This window comes from Microplitis demolitor, chromosome 5 (genome assembly GCF_026212275.2).
Source record: "Microplitis demolitor isolate Queensland-Clemson2020A chromosome 5, iyMicDemo2.1a, whole genome shotgun sequence".
Lineage (NCBI taxonomy): Eukaryota > Metazoa > Arthropoda > Insecta > Hymenoptera > Braconidae > Microplitis > Microplitis demolitor.
The window spans coordinates 5756782-5775837 of record NC_068549.1 but is presented as its reverse complement, the minus strand read 5'-3'; the positions used below and the strand labels follow the sequence as shown (position 1 = coordinate 5775837).

General features: G+C 27.4%; 1 protein-coding gene across 1 annotated transcript; it reads right to left on the bottom strand.

Moving 5' to 3' along the window:
- Window positions 1-1871: 1871 nt before the first annotated feature.
- On the bottom strand, window positions 1872-13198 carry LOC103575970 (hydroxypyruvate reductase). Its single transcript, XM_008555981.3, has 7 exons — window positions 13088-13198; window positions 12261-12417; window positions 6306-6457; window positions 5346-5698; window positions 5044-5262; window positions 3684-4130; window positions 1872-3588 (listed from the first exon to the last, which is right to left on the bottom strand). The coding sequence occupies exons 2-7, from the start codon at window positions 12393-12395 to the stop codon at window positions 3344-3346; spliced, it is 1551 nt and encodes a 516-aa protein (XP_008554203.1). The 5' UTR covers window positions 12396-12417; window positions 13088-13198; the 3' UTR covers window positions 1872-3343.
- Window positions 13199-19056: the final 5858 nt, after the last annotated feature.

Sequence of the window (19056 nt, the reverse complement as noted above, 5' to 3'; positions counted from 1 at the left end):
TGATCGAACGCTCTGGAAGAATCTTCTATATTAGTAACTTGATGATATAAAAAAATGTAGATGAAACTGACGTCTACTAACACATTTTAATTAAAAAAAATTTTATTCTTATGGACAGATTAAAAAAGAATGAGTTTTATTTCTTTCTAAAGTAATATATTTGAAATAGAGTTTAGAAATAAAGCTCGCGGTAGACTGAACCTAAAAATAAGTAATCTTTTGAATGAAAAATTATTTTCATGTTAGACGTTAATTGATAACCATTTTTTTACGAATCAAAGTAAATGAAAGTAATAATTATTTTTAACTAAAGTACTATAATTTTGAACTTCCCGCCATGAAAATTTAAAATTTTATAACAAAATAAGCAAGTTACTGTTTTCAATCAGAATATTGGAAATTTGTTTTTCATTAGATGTTGGCACGTAAATTTGAATGCAATTTATTCAGTATATTTGAAGTTACTTCAAAAATATCGTAGAAAATATAAATTTTCCTTATTTTTGCTGGATAACATACTGTACGGGTATATCTTTCAAATGGTACGAATTTTGTTCTAGTCGAGCATATTTGAATATTTATAAATATAATTTTTACGTGAGTGAATCAGATGGGACCTAGTAAGCGTTAGCAGAACATATGTCATTGCTTCGCAATTGAGTTGTGCAAAACTTTCCCTTCTTTAAACTCGAAAAACTTGAAAATCTGCATACAATAACGTAACAGCAGAAAGTTTATGGTTTGGCTCGTAGTCAACCGTTATACAGTTTTTTTTCAATACCATCGACAAAAGTATATTTTATCGATAACCAATAAAATAAATCCTTCAACCACGTGACTAAATCCTTAGTCATGTAGTTAATGATGTTATAGTCAAATGATTAATCATTCAATGCTTATTCTTATTTTGGGCACAAGTATTTTATCTTTTTAGAAATTAATTCTGATAAAGTATCCATAAAATTTGTCTGACGGGCATGTGAGAAACTGCTTATCCATTATTTTAAAGGGTTTAAAATGCTTTAAGTGAAGGCGAATAAGTGAACGTTTACGTTTAGTTAAAAAAAAAAAAGACATGTAGGTTAGTAACAATGATCTTCCAATAGTGTTTTCTTGATCTCTTGGGAATTACTCCTGTCACGCGAAACAGAGAGTTATACCTTCACCCGAGACTACAGCGATAATTCTGGGAATGAATAAACTGCGATCGCACAACCTATCACTGTGGGCTATTAAGGCTTTGGCTATTCTACTATAACTAGAAGCAAATTGGCACGTATTCCCAAAAGATGTCTATTTAAGGGTAAAAAAAAAAATTATCGGTACACAAGTTGCCAAAAGTAAAAAAGTTTAATAGACATTTATAAATGAGTGATTTATATATCGAGATTATTGTGTGAGATGAAATAAAAGTTTGTTTAATGTGATTTATATTGAAACAAAACTTTTGCTACTCGTAGATTATTCGGAAATTTCATTAAATATTTCTGTAAAAGCTATAACTTTGTCATTATAAAATAAAAAAAACTAAATTCAATGAGAATCGATTAGTTGGAGAGAACTTGGGCAAATATGCTCAATGAGAGAAATTGCTATTACCGCAATTCGGTGAGATCAAATGCAAATAGATGAGCGGATGTTTACAGTTAAAAAGGAACATCTTGTTTAAATTGCTTTAGGTGCAGTAGAAATGTTTTATTTTAAGCGTACACAAGTTAGACTAAATAGAAATAATATATAATGAGACAAATATTTGATTTAAACGTAGAATTAAAATTAATCTTATTGGTTATGTTCAAAGTATGCAATAGTAGTTTCTATGATTACTATTTTTTTATTAGCTCATGAATAATAAATTTTTTATGCTGATTTTATAGACTTTTATTATTAAAATCAATTAAAAAGTTTTCTTCTCTTCATATAAATGTATTATAATTATAAATATTTCTTTGCTTTAATTATTATTTAAAAACAATGAGTTACATTTTATTATAGATTCCGTAAATTAAAAGACAGTAAAAAAATATTATATTGTTGTATTTTAAAGATAGTGAGGTTATAATCATACACAGTAAAAAATTTTTCGTATTTGTGTAAAAAAAAAAAAGTGTTCAAAATTTTATGTTAAATATTTGACATTCGTGTGGTAATTTAACATACTGCTGTGTTGTTTGATCAGTTCAATTTTAACACAAAAAAATTTTAATTGGAACAAAAGTAACATTTACTCAGTGATGTGACTTTAACATAGAGCGCGTGGTAGTTCATTAAAGTAACACAATGTGTTGAATTTACTGTATCGTCAAAAAAAATCCGTAGGCGAATTCAACCTAGATATTAATGTGGTTTTCCACATAACGTTTTCAGATGGATTCCCATATGATTTCCTCTGGGCATATTAATCTGTTTTTTTATTTATATACGCATATCAATAGACTTGTATAGAAACCCAGATTCCTATGGGAATTCCCCATATAGGTATCCAAATACCCATGGTTTTCTATATGGATTCTTACACGGAGAGAAAAGAATAGTAATGATTACGATGCTACATAGTAACCAGACTAATTTTTTGTGAAATGGTAAATAATGCTATGTAGAATAAGACTCATTACCATTTTTCTGGTAATGATTACTATGTTACATTGAAACAACTAAAATGGTAAAAATCGCTATCTAGCATGGGAATCAGGGCTATGTAGAATGCTACTCAGTCCCATGCTGGAATAGCTGTCGTTATCGTTTAATAAGTGAGACAAGGAAGTTAACATACGCGGATGTTGCGCAGTAACCGGTGTGTATGTGTATGCATGCATATGTGCGACGTATAGTAACTTGAATTATTTGTATTGTCATAACCTTAGTTACTAAAAATGTAGAATGGTAATCAGTCCTATGCTAGCATAGCCACCGTTACTATGTAGAATGGGGAGTATTACTCTGAAGAGAACTATTTTTTTCTCTCCGTGTATATAAATCTATACAATCCTTTATTAATTCCTATGAATTCTGTTATGAATCCATACTTTTCGATATGGATTAATATGGCTTTCCATGCAATCGTACATAGATTTTCTTGATAGGGTAGATACTTGTCGAAAAAAAATGTTAAGACCACATTTTGCGTGTATTACAGACAAAATTTCAATGTGTGAAAATTTTAAAACCGGTAACAAAAAATCCTAAAATTTTCTCGTGTTACGTTTAACATTTTTTGTGTCATTTTTTATTACACAAATGAATACTGTTAAAACAACATACAAATTTGTGTAAAATATTGTTTTAACACACTGTTGTGTGTTAATTATTAAAAAATATTTTTACTGTGTATGAAAAATACATTTTATAAATTTTCCATATTTTCTACTGGAATAGTTACATCTTCATTAGTTTCAATAGCAAGCCAATTTCCGTTCGCATTAATACTGTTTATAATAACAGATTTTGATGAAAATTTATTAACGATATTAGCAAGACCTTCTGGTCCAGTCGTTCGATAAAATGACATATAGTTTCTTAAAATAATACCATTTTCGAAATTATTATTGTCAATTGACAGTAGTACGTGATCATTATTACGAACAGTTCCTAAAAAAAACATTTTATAAAATTATAATTCATGGTAATTAAAAATTTTAATAATATATTATTTGCATAAACTGAATGGTAATTAATGAACATACCTTTAACTTGGTGTGGACCAACTTTTACAATTACTGCATCAACTTCTCCATCAATGTGACTCTCTTTTACCTCAACACCGACATCTTTCGCCAACATTGGAGCATTTACTAAGTTTAATCCATTTTTAGTTTGACCTTCAAGTAGTCCAACAAGAACCGCAGTATGCACAAACTTTTTAGCAAGCATGCCCATACCAACAGTTTGACTTTCAACAGGAACACTGGAAAGTCGCTGATTGGTAGTTTTTTTGAGAAAACGTGCGCCTAATCGGCCTAACTTTTTCGACAGTTCTATCCACGATCTATTCTCGTCAGATGTTGCCGCTGATAAAATAGGTGCATTAACTATTCCGGTAACTGTGTATTTATCAGATTTACCAGAAATAGCTAGAAATTGTTCGGCTATTTCAACTGCTACACGTTTTTGAGCTTCTTCCGTACTCGCACCTACAACACAAAAAAAAAGTTTCGTCGTCATAATAAAAGACGGAATAACGAAAGTTTTTGTTATACAGTCGGACCTTGTTGTAAGACTCTTTCCCTCAATTTAGTAAAACTCCCACCAACAACTTAATGAAAATTTTGCGCCGAAATCTCGCTATAGACTAACGAACAGTACGACTAAAACCGAGATAAAATGTACATACATATAAATTGTAGATTAACTAATTTATTTTCATAAAGAATACTTATAGTTTCGTGGTTTCACGTAATTAATTAAGGGAAAAGAATGACAAAATTCTGTTTATTTATAATTATACATAAAATAAATGCATTGTATGATAGAGTAGAGTTGAATTGAATAGATAAATAAAACGCTAAGCGGCGATAATCTTATAGCGGTGCTTGGGCGCAAACGCTGTTAAGTACAATCGTGGGTGGAACCTTATTCTAAGAATTTTTCCCCTACATTCCCAAACTAGTCTTATAACGAGGTCCAAATGTAGTAACAAATAAAATTACGTCATAATTAAGAAGTGAATTTGTTATGAAAATGCATGGTATTAATTATAAAATCTCGGCGTATTTCAAAGCCGGCGTTTGTTACCGTAACTAATCTTAGCTTATGATAACAAAAAATAATTTAAGTGTTACGAATTCCTTTTGTTACTTCAACATATCATTTTTTGTAGTATAACACAACAGTTTTTTTTGCAGCTATAAACCATTTCTAAGCGCATCAAACGATCTTCTATCATTACAAAAACATTTTAATCACAACAAACGTTTCGTTATCTATATATTAAGGCAGAAATTTGTTACCATAAATCATGTTATCTTGTGCTTACAAAAAAATTATTTCCGTAAATATTATACAAGTATTATAAATTAACTTATAGGTATAAGAATATTTTTTTACCTAAATGAGGCGTCGCAATAACGTGAGGATGCTTAATAAGTTCTAAAGTCGTAGGATTTTTTGGTGGCTCTTCAGTAAAAACGTCAAGTGCAGCACCACTGCAATGCCCCGATTTGATAGATTGTAGAAGCGCTTCTTCGTCGACAATTCCACCGCGTGCGACGTTTATTATTCTTACGCCTTTCTTACATTTAGCTAAAGTATTGGCATTGATGAGATCTAAGCGAGAAAAAGTGTAAATAAATCAAATTTAATGACATACTTCAATAACTTTTCAATAGGAAAAAAAAAAAAATAATAACTTCGTGTCTGAGGAATAAGCGGAGTATGAACGGTGATGTAATCAGCAATTGGCCAAATTTCCTCTAAATTTAATTTTGTCGCACCAACGCTTGCTGTAGCTTCAGCACTAAGCATTGGATCGAAGCAGATAATCTTCATTCCGTATGATTGCATTCTGAGGGCTACCTCACGGCCAATACGTCCGAAACCGAGAACTGCGAGAGTCTTGTCTGACAATTCAAATCCGGAGTATAGTTTACGGTCCCACCTGCCTTCCTTCATTGATTGAGCTGCTTGAGGAACGTTTCTTGCAAGTGCTGATATAAATGCGCATGTTAATTCACAAGCACTAATGCTATTACCTCCAGGTGTACTAAAAAAAAACATTATATAAGTAATAATTGTGTTCATTTTTTTTGACCTCCCGCTATGAAAATTGTAAATTTTAAATAAAAGAGAAGTTATTGACTTCGGTACAATTTTCGGATAGTGAATTTTCATCATATTTCAAGGTTTTAAAGTCCTAGGAAGCGATTCTATTTCCGGGTGGACGTCCGTGTGTGTAAACTAATTTTTGTTGTACAATATCTTTGGAACGAATCAACTAATTTGAATGTACTGGGGTAATCTAAAGGGCTCACCAAAACTTAGAACTAATTAGATTTTGAAATTGATCGGTCAAGTAATTTAAAAGTTATACGAAATAAAAATAAAAAAATTTTTTTTTGGGAAATTTTTTCGTTAAACCCGTAAATCACTCGAAGTTACTTCAGATTTTTCAAAAATTTCGTTGGACAAAAATTTCATTTTTGCAGCAAAATGGATTTGTTTTTGGATCAAGCGTTTTTCGAACTCGAAGAGCTCAAAAATTTACAAATAATTTTGAGCTCAGAAACAACGAGAAGTTTTGGGGTTTAACAGGGTGAATCTTTTGTTCAGATTTTCATACTTTTAATCATTCGTCATATTAAAAAACTTACTTAAGAACAACTATTCCATTACGTGTAGCAGTTTGGAGATCAATATTATCAACTCCTGTTCCGGCACGTCCGATAATACGAAGATTAGGTACTGCCGAAAGTATTTCTGGGGTCACTTTCGTTTCTGAACGAACGATTAAACCATCATGATTCTGCAAAAACATGTTGATTTATTGTTAATGTATAAAATTAATTGTTTCAAAAAATATATATAGTAGTAACACAAGAAAATTTTTTATAAGTGATTATTACAATGATCAAGCTAAACAATTCGATTTAATAGTACAGTAGAGTTAATTAAAACTTATCTGCCGACGTGTAATTTTATCATGAAACGTAACTTTTTATAAAATTGAAAAGTTGTTTTAAATTTTATAAATAATTCATAAAACGAGGGTTAAAAAATTCTATCGTTTTTGAGGTCTGCTAAACGATTAGAGCGTCTTTAACATTTAACCCAAATTTTTATGCATGTATGAGGTATAAATTTTTTAATTAAACGGGATCTATGCTTGGAGAAAACTTCTGAAAAAAAAGAATAATAAAAAGATAGATAAAAGCTCACATAACTTGATTCAATTTTTAACATCATATTACTGAAATTGTTTGCTTTTTACTTTGAAATATTTTAAAATTAAAAACAAGATAAATTCTTGATATTATTTCGCTTTAAAAGCTGAATTTTATTAAAGAGAGTTATGCAACTTAACTTATCATGTTCTATTTTTTATTTTCATTAATTAATAAATGAAAAAAAGTAGTTTTTAATAATATGGTTATTGTTATTCATAATATTTAAAATAAACAAAAGTCAACTTCTTTTGATTGTATGCCAAAGTTTATGAGTTGTAAATATATAGTCATATCGTCACTTTAGCAAAAAGCTGTCTAAGTCCATTTTTTTAAAATTATACAGGGAAGCTAAGAGCAGTAAAAAAGTAACTTTTTCATTAAAAAAAAAAAATGTATGATTAATACGCAGATATTTTCTTGGAGTTCGGCGATTTTCGGGTGACAATTTTCGTAACTTAAAAATTTGAAAAAAAGAAAAAATTTTAAAATAAACATCAAAATTTTGATTGAGGTGATTGTTAACAGGAAATGCAAAAAAGTCATTTTATACAAAATATGATTAGGCGTTTTTCTACTGACAACAACGATGTATATCATCTCATATATTTAACATTGGATGCAAACTTTTGATACCACATTCACCTGCACCCCTCTTCACAATATCAACCTTGATGTGGTAACAGCATCTAAGCTTGATTGTTGTTTAGCCGCTACGAAACTTTCATTAAAATTCAATACGCGGCCACCTAACAAATCCCATTATTAGTTAGCTGTTAATGCATGGAAAGTTTTATTAAATATTTGGATTGTTGCGCACTATATTTATACTATGCTCGAATAATATTACAGAAAAGTAACTTTTTTTTTTTTTCTTCATGTACCCGTAAGTCTGAATAATTATGTTCTATAAATATTTCATCATTAGAGTAATAGTCGGAAAATTTCAGTGTGTAAAATATGAAAATGTTGTGAAGTATGAAACCTTCAAGATTTAAAATGGACCGAATAATTTGAAAAACCGGTATGTTGGCCCAGGTTCATAAATATGAGCTGAGAAACTGGTTAGACAGGACGGATAGAAGTTTCGTGAGTATAATATTGATTAACAAAAAAAAAAAAAAAAAAAAAAAAAAAAAAAAACAATAATAATAATAATGCGTTAGGTTTTTGTTTACAATACAATGTACTGCTGAATTGAAGGGCGAACTAAAACAAATAAGTCATAAAAAAATGGGTAAATTTTTTTTTTAGATTATTTTCTTTGTACATTCTATTATTTTTAATTAAAAATATTATTGGTAAATAAAGATAAATTATCAATTTTAACAATCAGTTAAAATAATATTATACAGTTCAAACATTTCTATATATATAGATCGATTTCGAGTGGAAAATAGTAAAAATTTGTAAATATATTTTTGTGTTAATATAAATTTGTTATTTTGTTCTGGTGAAAATATAATTAATTCATTGAATGTCGGCAGACCAAAGTGGTGTGACCGAGTGGTTTACATGCAAAAAAAAGTATTGTGATTGGAAGGACCTAATAGATTGCGATGCGAGAATCGTAAATAGAGCTATTCGTATAATTACCCTCGCAATCCATTCTAGTCGTATTTACCACACGTATTATGAATTTCCCTAACCTCCAAATAGCTAAATAGGATCGTAGTAAACAGAATACCGTATTATGCTGATCACAATGCATTTTATCTGTGTACACTTAGAGAAATAAGTGTATATTTCCAAGAAAAAGTTCTTAATTCAAGTTTTAGTTTACTAAATAGTGCCAAGAAAATATATTCTTAATTGTAGTAAAAATGCATTTTCTGTATAAATTTATGAGTACACGGAGAGAAAATTATGGTAACAGTTACCATATATTATGGGAATGGTTCCCATACTGCATGGTAACCGGTTTTTTTTCAAATGTTGATTATAGGAACGGCACCCATATATATTATGGTAATCATTCCTATAATTATGGGTATAATTCCCATATGGTATCGGAATAGTTCCTATGGAATCATGGTAATCGTTACCATGTAACTATGATAATGGTTACCATAATATTATGGTAATGGTTACCATGATATTATGGTAACCATTCCCATGATATTATGGTAACCATTCCCATACTATTATGGCAACTATTCCCATAATATTATGGTCATCGTTACCATAATATTATGGTAACGGTTACCATAATATCATGGTACTAATTACCATAATATATAGGGCTTATTCCCATACATACTTAAGAACCATTACAATGTGGTTATAGGATCGGTTACTATTTGCTTGTGGGAACTATTCCTATGAGTATGGTAATCATTACCATGATTCTTTCACATGCGATATGGAAACTATTACCATAATGATAGGAATTGTTCCCATACTTATGAAAATTTTTCCCAGAAAGTATGGGTCTATATCCCATAATCCCAAGTAATCATTACCATAACGGTATGGGATGATATTTCATAAACGTACTAGGAACAGTTACCATAATTTTCTCTCCATGTAGATTGAAGCAGTTGTTCTAAAAATAAGAAATATTATAATTCGACGTAGTAATTTTTTTTTGTTTTTAATATTATGAGTCAAGTAAACATGTTTACTTAAATTCCGTTTTTTTTTTCTCTCAATGTATATAGCCAGGCTCAAGAAAGTTCTCGACGCTTTAGATGTAGAGTGCATGGGTTCGAGCCCCGGTGAAAACAGAATTTTTTCCACCATGACTCAGACACCTGGTTCGAGAAGTTGTCACAGAGGGGGTGCAACTCGAATAGGTTTTCTAGGATTTTCCTGGTCGTTGTGTTGGGCTTGTTTGCATGTATGTAAGAGCACATCGTGTAAAGTATAAAGGAGAGGGGGCATTCGATAAGTCGGAATTTTCAGGAAATTTCCGCTTCTTCGTAGACTAACTGTCCGAGTTAATAGAATTTGACTGTAATAATATTAAACGTCGACAATTATATATTTAGTAAAACATTATAAAAATTTTTGTAATGGATTGTAATAGAGAATAAATGATAAAGTTTTTGGAAAAAGCTAACTTGAGCTAATGAAGTTCGTAAATTAATATTATAACCTTTTTATGAAATATCCCCTTCTCATATTTACTTATCTCGTTAACTAAAACATGCAGTTGTCTCACTAATTATTAACTTAAGCTGCACTCTACTTGAATCAATATTCCATTACTGATCGTTCATTAGATAATAACGAGGGATAAAATTCATCAGGATACTCGGTCATTTTCTATCAATTAAAATTAATTTTTTATCTTCTGTTGTACCAGCTTTTTTTTTTTAACTATAACGATGCGATTAATTGGAAAAAAAGTCTGAGCCTTGGCAATCAGTTCAAAGCTTTGGTAATAGAAAGTAAAATAGTTTTTGTTTTATAAAACAAATTTCAAATTTAACTTGTAATTTTATTTTTATCTACTCAGGTAATTTTCAGACTGAAACATCTCAATTTACAAATAATTGTTATACTTTTTTTTTTACTTTAAAAATTTAAGTATCATGTATCATGTTTATATAAAAATATATATGTATAAATTCTTTTAGATTTATGTGTTCAATTATCGCCATTTTTATTTTTAACATTTTTAATTTTAGATACTTTGTAAGTTGAGATAACTTTTTTTATTTTTTTTTAAATTGACATCATAAAATTTATGATTGAAATAAACTAAAAAAATTCGTGTTTACTTAAAACTTCATCTACTTATTTTTTATTAGGGGTGTGCAAATGGTGTTCAAATCGAATACCCGATCAAAAAAGATTTTATACAATTGTATAAAATTGGATAGAAAAAATGGCCCGATCCAATTGTATACAATCGTATATAATTCGTATATAATTTGTATATAATACTGTATAATTATATACAAATATATACATTTGTATATAATTTTATTATTTTTTTTATTTTTATATATAATTATATACCATGGTATATAATTATATAAAAATTTTATATAATCATGCATCACCTCTATCTACAGTATATGATTATATACAAATTATATACAAAATATATACAATTATATACGATTGTATACAATTGGATCGGGTCATTTTTTCTATCCAATTTTATACAATTGTATAAAATCTTTTTTCATCGGGTAAGTCGAGTTATTCATGAATTTTCGTAGTATTCAATTAAATTATCTAATATCCAATTCAAATTTCGAATATTAAAATTTTAATAAACTTGTGATAAATCACAAAAAAAAATTAATTTCAATAATTTACGAATCGGATTTCTTTAATAGTTCAAAAATTTTTGAATTTTTCGGATAGTTCGAAATTTAACGAATAATTCCTCAGTTCAAATTATTAAATTAAAGTTTTTAATCGAATATTACTATTAGATTCAATACGAATAATTTATAAGTTCGAATTATTCACACACCCTTATATTTAGAATTCTAATAAGATTACATAACATCTTTTCTCAAGCATCTTCTTATCAGACTCACGTATATCGCTTGAAATTAAATCAGATTTGGCGTGTTCTAATTACACGTCAATCATTGTGTTGAGATTCACATGTCTTAACAGATTTAAGATAAAATAGAGATCTATTAAGGTCGCATACTAGATCTTACCTAGTCTAATTGTTATGCATAAATTAAGATTTAATAATTTTTATTAAAAAATTTGAATCGCACTTTTATTAAACTTTGTGTCTGTAAAAAATGTTGACTTAAAAAAAAAAAGTTTATGATCTAATAAAATTAAAAATAGATTTTTTTTCTTTTTCTTATAAATAAAACATAAAAAACTGAATGAAATATTCAAAAGTTTTTTCATCAGAGCATCTTTTTAAATGCGAACTTTTATATATTTAAGCTGTCTAATAAAAGTTGTTCGAAAATTTTTTGAACTTGTGAACTTGTAGTATTTGAGTTCAAGTATTTTAATTAATTTTATAGTTGGAAAATAATATGTTACATATGTTTAGTCGATTGTACGTTCATATGTGAAGTTAAAGAAATTAGTAGGGGCAAAGTACAGTCCCAGATAAAAATATTTAATAAATCGTGCGTGGGAATAACTTCTGGTTAATTTACACTCTCGGGACAGTTTAAATTAAAAAATTCTTCTTCCGAATCTTATAAATTACCTCGGCATATTTTATTCTCCTTTTAATACTGAGCTTCACTAAATATCTAAATTTTATTTGTTTAATTTTAACGTGTAAAAAAATTGAATTAAAATTTTTTTTGTTGCATTTATTTAATTATCTCAGCTCAGCGAACAAGCAAGTAATTAATTGCGACAGATTATACTTTTATTAAATTTAATTGACTCAATGTATTATTAACAGATGTTGGATTATGATTATTGTCTTATTTATTTTACCTGCAGTTCTTTTATTAATTCGTCTTTTGTAAGTTTATATTTTGTTGTTACTGGAACCCCATGGCTGGTTAATAAATCGGCACATGAACTATCGACTGGATCACTGATCAAAACACTTCTTAGTTTGATTGACATGTTTGTTTTTAATTTATAAATTCTGAAAAAATCGTTCATATCCCAATTATTCAATCAGGTAAAACATGTTTATATATTTATATAGTAGACTCAACATATGAATATATATGATACTATGTTAGCTTTCACTGGGATATTTTTTTATTTTCAAACAACTTTGTACAAGTATTATATTTATCAATATATTTTTTTTATCGCAATGAAAAGAAATGATCGATTTTGAAATGTTAACTCTCGTATCAGTATTGAAGAAATAAAAAATAATTTCAGGCTGATTTTTTAACGGGCATAAAAATTTAAAAATTAATAAACGTATTAATTCATATTTTTAATGATATTAATACGTAAAATTAAATGATCATTTATGCTATCACTTCCTAGAAGAGAATTTATTGTTATCATTATATATATGACCTTTTAATTATAATTAATTTATTAAGTGCTGCAATTAATTCCTTGAATAATTTACGTGATAATGAAATCACGCTAAAAGTGAAGAATAATTTATTTAATTTATATAAATAATTTGTATGCAGTAATTATTGTAATTGTACTGATGATAAAAATAATTAATCTAATTATAATTAATGCACTGAAAATTTTTTTTTTGCATGATTTTATTCAGGATTATTTTATTTTAAACTAATGAATTGTAAATTTGTATATTTGGAGTTGAAATTTTAATAAAATACCTGATCCCTTTATAAAATACAGCAGTAATTCTTGAGAAAGAGTTTAAACAAGACTGATCAAAGGTCTGTGTGCCACAATTCTTATAACTTTCAGTTCTGATACTCCCACTCTTCTGCTGAAAGAACTCTCCAACCGCTGGTCTTTAAACTATCTTCATAAAATACTTATAGATGTTATATTTATCAAGCGCTGATGTTATTCACATGATTTCTAAGAGTTAATGAAAAATAATTTACTTACGTCATTGATATTGCTGACAGTATTTGACATATAATGAAATCATGTTATTGTGTTTATTAGTAAAATTTAAATATTACCCGCCAGAACTTGGGTTCTTGACCCAAGAAAATTTTAATGTTCAATTAATAGTGCAAGAAATTTCTGGGGACAAGTGAAAATTTTCTTGAAGTGAGTAGAAGTTTCTTTTACCAAGAAGTCCTTTTTTCTGTGTAAAAATCTATTTCCTTGTAAGAAAAAAAGGCCTGTCTTAGCAGAATATTGGGCTATTAAGCCTGTCTTGGCTCAAGAGTTTACCAATCTTCGATTACCGAGACTCGGTTTGCCAGTCGTAAGAGTCAAATTTCGGACGAATTTGTTCGCTAGTAATTTTATTTTTCTTTGAGTTCAAATAATAAAGCAGTAAATAGTATGACTTTATATTATTTTAAAATTTTACATCTGATAATCATAAGACAGCTAAATAACAAATGGTACTTTGAAACCTCCGGCTTCTATGTATAACCTCAGCCTAGTGGATAAGAGACTTGCCTAGCAGCCATGAAGGACCATGTTCGAGACCCAGCGAATGCAAAAAAAAATATTTCCATCAGTTTACTCGATTTCTCTGTGTCCAAATTTACCTCCATATGTTACCATCATGCACATGTCTACTGATATCATTTTTTTTTTTTTTTTTTTCAATTTATTGTTAATGAATATCTTGACACGTTACTGGCATTCGATATTAGGCCAGGATAAAATGTCAAGCCTGGCATAAAGTCATCACCCCATACTCAAACAAACTTGGATTAGGCTTAAATTTCTAGTTTGCTCCAGAATTAGTAAGTACTGAGCCAAGTTTGGGCCAGTCGTCATTTCCTACAAGTTTAAGTTTTTAATTAAATTTTATCTTGTAACTTCAAAATAAAGGAATAATGAGAAATCTACTTCCGTTTTGGATGTAATCATTAGATATTAAGGTATATATATATTAATTATTATCGCTGTTATTGGACCAAGCCTGGCTGGAGTATTTAATTTCAGAATCTAAACTCGACTCTGAGATCTTGTAATAAAGTGTAAGTAGACGCAGCCTTCAAGAAGATAAGTACACGCATTAGAGAACACTAATAGTGTATCAAATTTTTGATTCGTAAAATATTGACTAAATTTTGAATATTTGACTTCAAAATGCTGAGAAATCTAAAATTCAAATTTATCTTCAAAATTAATCTTTGAAAAAAAAAAAATTTATAATTAATGAATCATTAGGATAAAAATTTTCTATAATAAATGAGAAATTTTTAAATTTTTAAAATGGATAAAATATTTATTTTTTAAAAAATTCATTATTTGTAATATGACCGAGATTTGAACCGAAGAAAAAAGAACCAATGTTTCCATGATAGTGTAAGCTAATAAACGTATTACTTAATCATGTATTATTGCGCAATGAAAATAAAGATTATTTTCTTCATGTGGAAGGAAAATATTTTCAAACAAGAGGTTATCTTTTATGTTAAGTGATGCAAGTACTGTGCTGGGGGTCCGATCAAATTATAATCAAACTCTGGGGAGATATTTATTTGCATAAATCTCCTTTGTTCTCGTTATTCTGGTTTGTCATTTTTTTGTTTTCTACATAAAAAACATTTTATAAAATGATAAAAATATACGATCTTGTATTTTTCTCGAGCTAAACAGCTCATCTGCATATTTCATATATTTAATTTTTTATGTAAAGAAAAATTTAAAAGCTTCCCAGCAGAGTAAATTATCTTATCAGCGGTTCATTTTTTATGATAAATTTAAAAAAATACAATTATTGTGATTCAAAATACGATTGATTATCTCTTCATTTCTTGTTTTTAGTAAGATGTTTATTTTATTAATTATTTCAACTTAAATTCGATTATCGAGATTTATTTATTAATAAAAAAAGTGATATTACATAATAACGTCAAATCTCATTATTAGATGAACATTTTGAAAATTTTATAATGGACACTGACCTATAATTTGTAGTGTCAAAATAATTGAATTATTTTTAATGCAGTAAGTATATTTTTTTTATTAGTTTAAAAATAAACTTAATTTACATGAGACATTTGCAAATATTGACAATAAGAATTACATAATTAATTTTTTAAATTAAATTATACAGTGTGTAGAAAAAAATCTGAAAAACGGTTCAACTTGTGGGGCAACCGCAAATCTTTTTTTTATATACGTATTACATAAATCGCTTGAAAAAGGCTAAATCTTAGCAAAATAGTATATTATATATGAGTAGGAACAAGATTTTTGTCTTAATTTTGGATGCATGGTTCAAATGTTCAATATTACGGCGAAAATATTGGCCGTATAAGAAAATTTTTTAAATAAAAGTTGTAGGAAATTTATTTTTCTAGAAAAAGTGTCTCTTATGATTTTTTTATACGACCAATATTTTCACTGTAATTCCAAAATTTAGATTGATAATGAATTATTCAAATTTTTGTTAATTATGAAAATCTTAGTTTTGAAATTACGGTGAAAATATAAGTAGTATAAAAAAATCCTAAGAAACATTTTTTCTAGAAAATTAAATTTTCTATAACTTTTGTTAGAAAAATTTTTATATACGATCAATATTTTCACCGTAATTCCAAAATTGAGATGGATAATGAATTATTCAAATTTTTGTTAATCATGACAATCTTACTTTTAAAATTACAGTGAAAATATTAGTCGTATCAGAAAATCATAAGAAACACTTTTTCTAGAAAATTAAATTTCGTACAACTTTTGTTTGAAAAATTTTTTTACACGGCCAATATTTTCACCGTTATGGCGAAATTAAGATTCATAATGAATGATTCAAATTTTTGGTAATTATGAAAATCTTAGTTTCGAAATTACGTCTTTCGTATTAGTCCTAAGAAAAAATTATAAGACACATTTTTTTTACAAAATTAAATTTTAAACAACTTTTTTTTATCCAAACAATTTTTGTATATGGCCAATATTGTCATCGTAATTCCAAAATTTTACACCATTATTTATTAAACGTTATTTTTAAATAAAAGCCAAAATCCTGGTCCTATATATGAGGCTTATATCTTTAGTTTTTTTGACTATAGAAATCAATAACGAAATTGTACAATATATTTTTGAAACAGAACCTATTATTTTTATTCAAGTTTTTTGTATATATTTCTAGTGGCAGACTAACTAAGTGTGCCTAGAATATATATAGTAACTAGTTGGGTTGACCACATATTATACAGCAGTTGGAAATAGAAAGGAAAAATAAAGTGACTGAGTATAAGTTAATACAGGCGTGCTAAAGCTCAAGGGAGCTATTAAATCTAATGGGATTTTTAGTAAATGTTACTAGATAAAGTTTTTTTTCGGTCTCAATATATATAGGACCAGAATAGCTTCTAGATAAATTACATTGCTATAGAACCTGTTTGTATAGATAGCAGACAACACTAAATACAAACATAATTAATCTGAAGATCATAATTTACAAAAAATTGAAACCGTGTTTTTTGTTCATAGTTAAGAAAAAATTAAGACCGTCTAATACTTTAACGTCCGGACAAAGGAAATAAAAAATCCATTAATACTAAATGTAACAATATTGTAATTTTTTTTTTTAACGATTATCTTTGTAAAGTATTTGAATGACACTTTAATTAATATTCGCATTAAAATATTTTTTTTTTTTTTTTTTTTTTTTTTTTTTTTTTTTATCAAAGGCTATCATAATTGATAACTTGATCGATCCCGTGTAACAAAAGTCCTAAAAAAGTTGAACTTTCGTCAAATTTTCATCTATCGGATGAATGAAATCTATCGGAAAATCTTTGAAAATTCTAATCATTTCTGCGACTTGAATTTGACTTGGTTTTTCTATTCGGAAAAAATTCGAAAATTGCAATTTCCTTTGCCAATTTTTATGAAACATAAATACGTTTTCTGAAAACGTCATTGCAACATTTTGAGTTTTGCTGCCTAATGCCATTCCAATAATTTATTAACTGCTGTATTATTTTTGGTATCGATATTTTATAAAAGTTCGAAATTTCAGAAAATTTCGAAATTCAATCCGTCAAACTTTTCCGAACTTTTGTTTTTTTATACGGGTTGCTTTGAAAATTAGATGAAAAAAAAACGTTAGTTTGTTCTGTTCTTACAATATATAATTTAGTAAATTGTTATTGCTTGAGAAATTGGATAAAACTTACCCATTAAATTTTTTTAAGTATATTTTCTTCTCTATACATGATTATTTTGGAAAGAGAAGGTTAATTTTATTAGACTGTAAAAAATATTTTAACTAATGTAATAAAAAGATTAATAGCAATAATAAGTAAAATTATCTCGTTTATATGGGTAATAACTAATAACTATATAGGAACATAAAAATAAAAAAGAAAAAAAAGAGTAGAGAGAGAGAAAGAGAGAGAGGATAATAACAGAAAAGTAAAGTAATAAAAATATAATATTCTTAAAACTTTATTAGTCTACAAATCAGAAAAATTTTTCATCAAACAATTCTATGAGTGTTCGATTTTCTTTAGAATTGAAATGATTTTTCAATAAAAATGTTGTTTGATTTTATTTATTACTTATAATGAAAAAAAATAATTGCACAGTAAAAATTCTTTGCAGGATCTGTATCTTATAATACTATTTTTTAAACTCATTCTGACTAAATTTTTAAACTTATAAATTTTAATGAGTTGTATTTTAAACAAATGTGTTCATTAAAAATTAGAGCTAATTGGATTTGACGACTAATTAGTCAAATAAGTTAGAATTTATAAAAAAATAACATTTTTTTCCAAATGTAACCCTTATTTAGTTAATAAAAAAATATGCGATATCTGCACACGCGCGCGCTTTTAAAAAAAAAAAATATTTTATTTTCTCGACAATAAATTTTAAAAGATTGATTTAAATAGACATCAGCCAATACTAATCAAACAATTTAAATAAAAAAGAGATGGCAAATAATAATTTGATTTATTTCACATTAATAGAGGGAGTAGGTTTATACTCATAAATATTATAACTTAGTTATTGAATCAAATTAACAAGTGACTATCAACTTCTCCCTTGTAAATGAGTTGTGTGTAACAAGAGATAACTGACGCAAGCTGTTATCAGCAACTAGCCGTGTCATGTGACGTACCAACTTGTATTATCTTGCATTGAACTATAATAGCCTCGCAATTTTGTAAATAAATTACTTCTTGTATTTTTTCATCACTAATAGTCAATTTTTTATTATTACCATTAAAAGAATAAAAAATCATATGAAGGTTTTCAAAATTTTATGTAACTTTTTTATTAAATGATAAAAGTTCCTTTTTCTTACTGATTTGAATTAGACATATAAAATTTTTTAATTATTTCTAAACCATGAAAATGTGAAATTTTTTTCTGAAATTTCGTTCTATCAAAGAAATTAATTCTTGTATTAAGTATTTAATTTAAATTTTCAATAAATTTTTTAATTAAAAAAAATTTTTTTAAATCATGGTAGTAGTCTACGACTGCAAAAAAATCGGGAGTGGATATGGATTTTATTTCAATCCGAATTCACACCGGTCCGGAGTTTTAATAATTAAATAAACTTATATTTAATAGAAACAGCCGTTAATTAGAAACATAATTTTTTCAATAATTAATTGATTCAAATATTAATAATTAAACTTAAAATATTATTTTTTTTTAATTTATAAAATGTTATAGT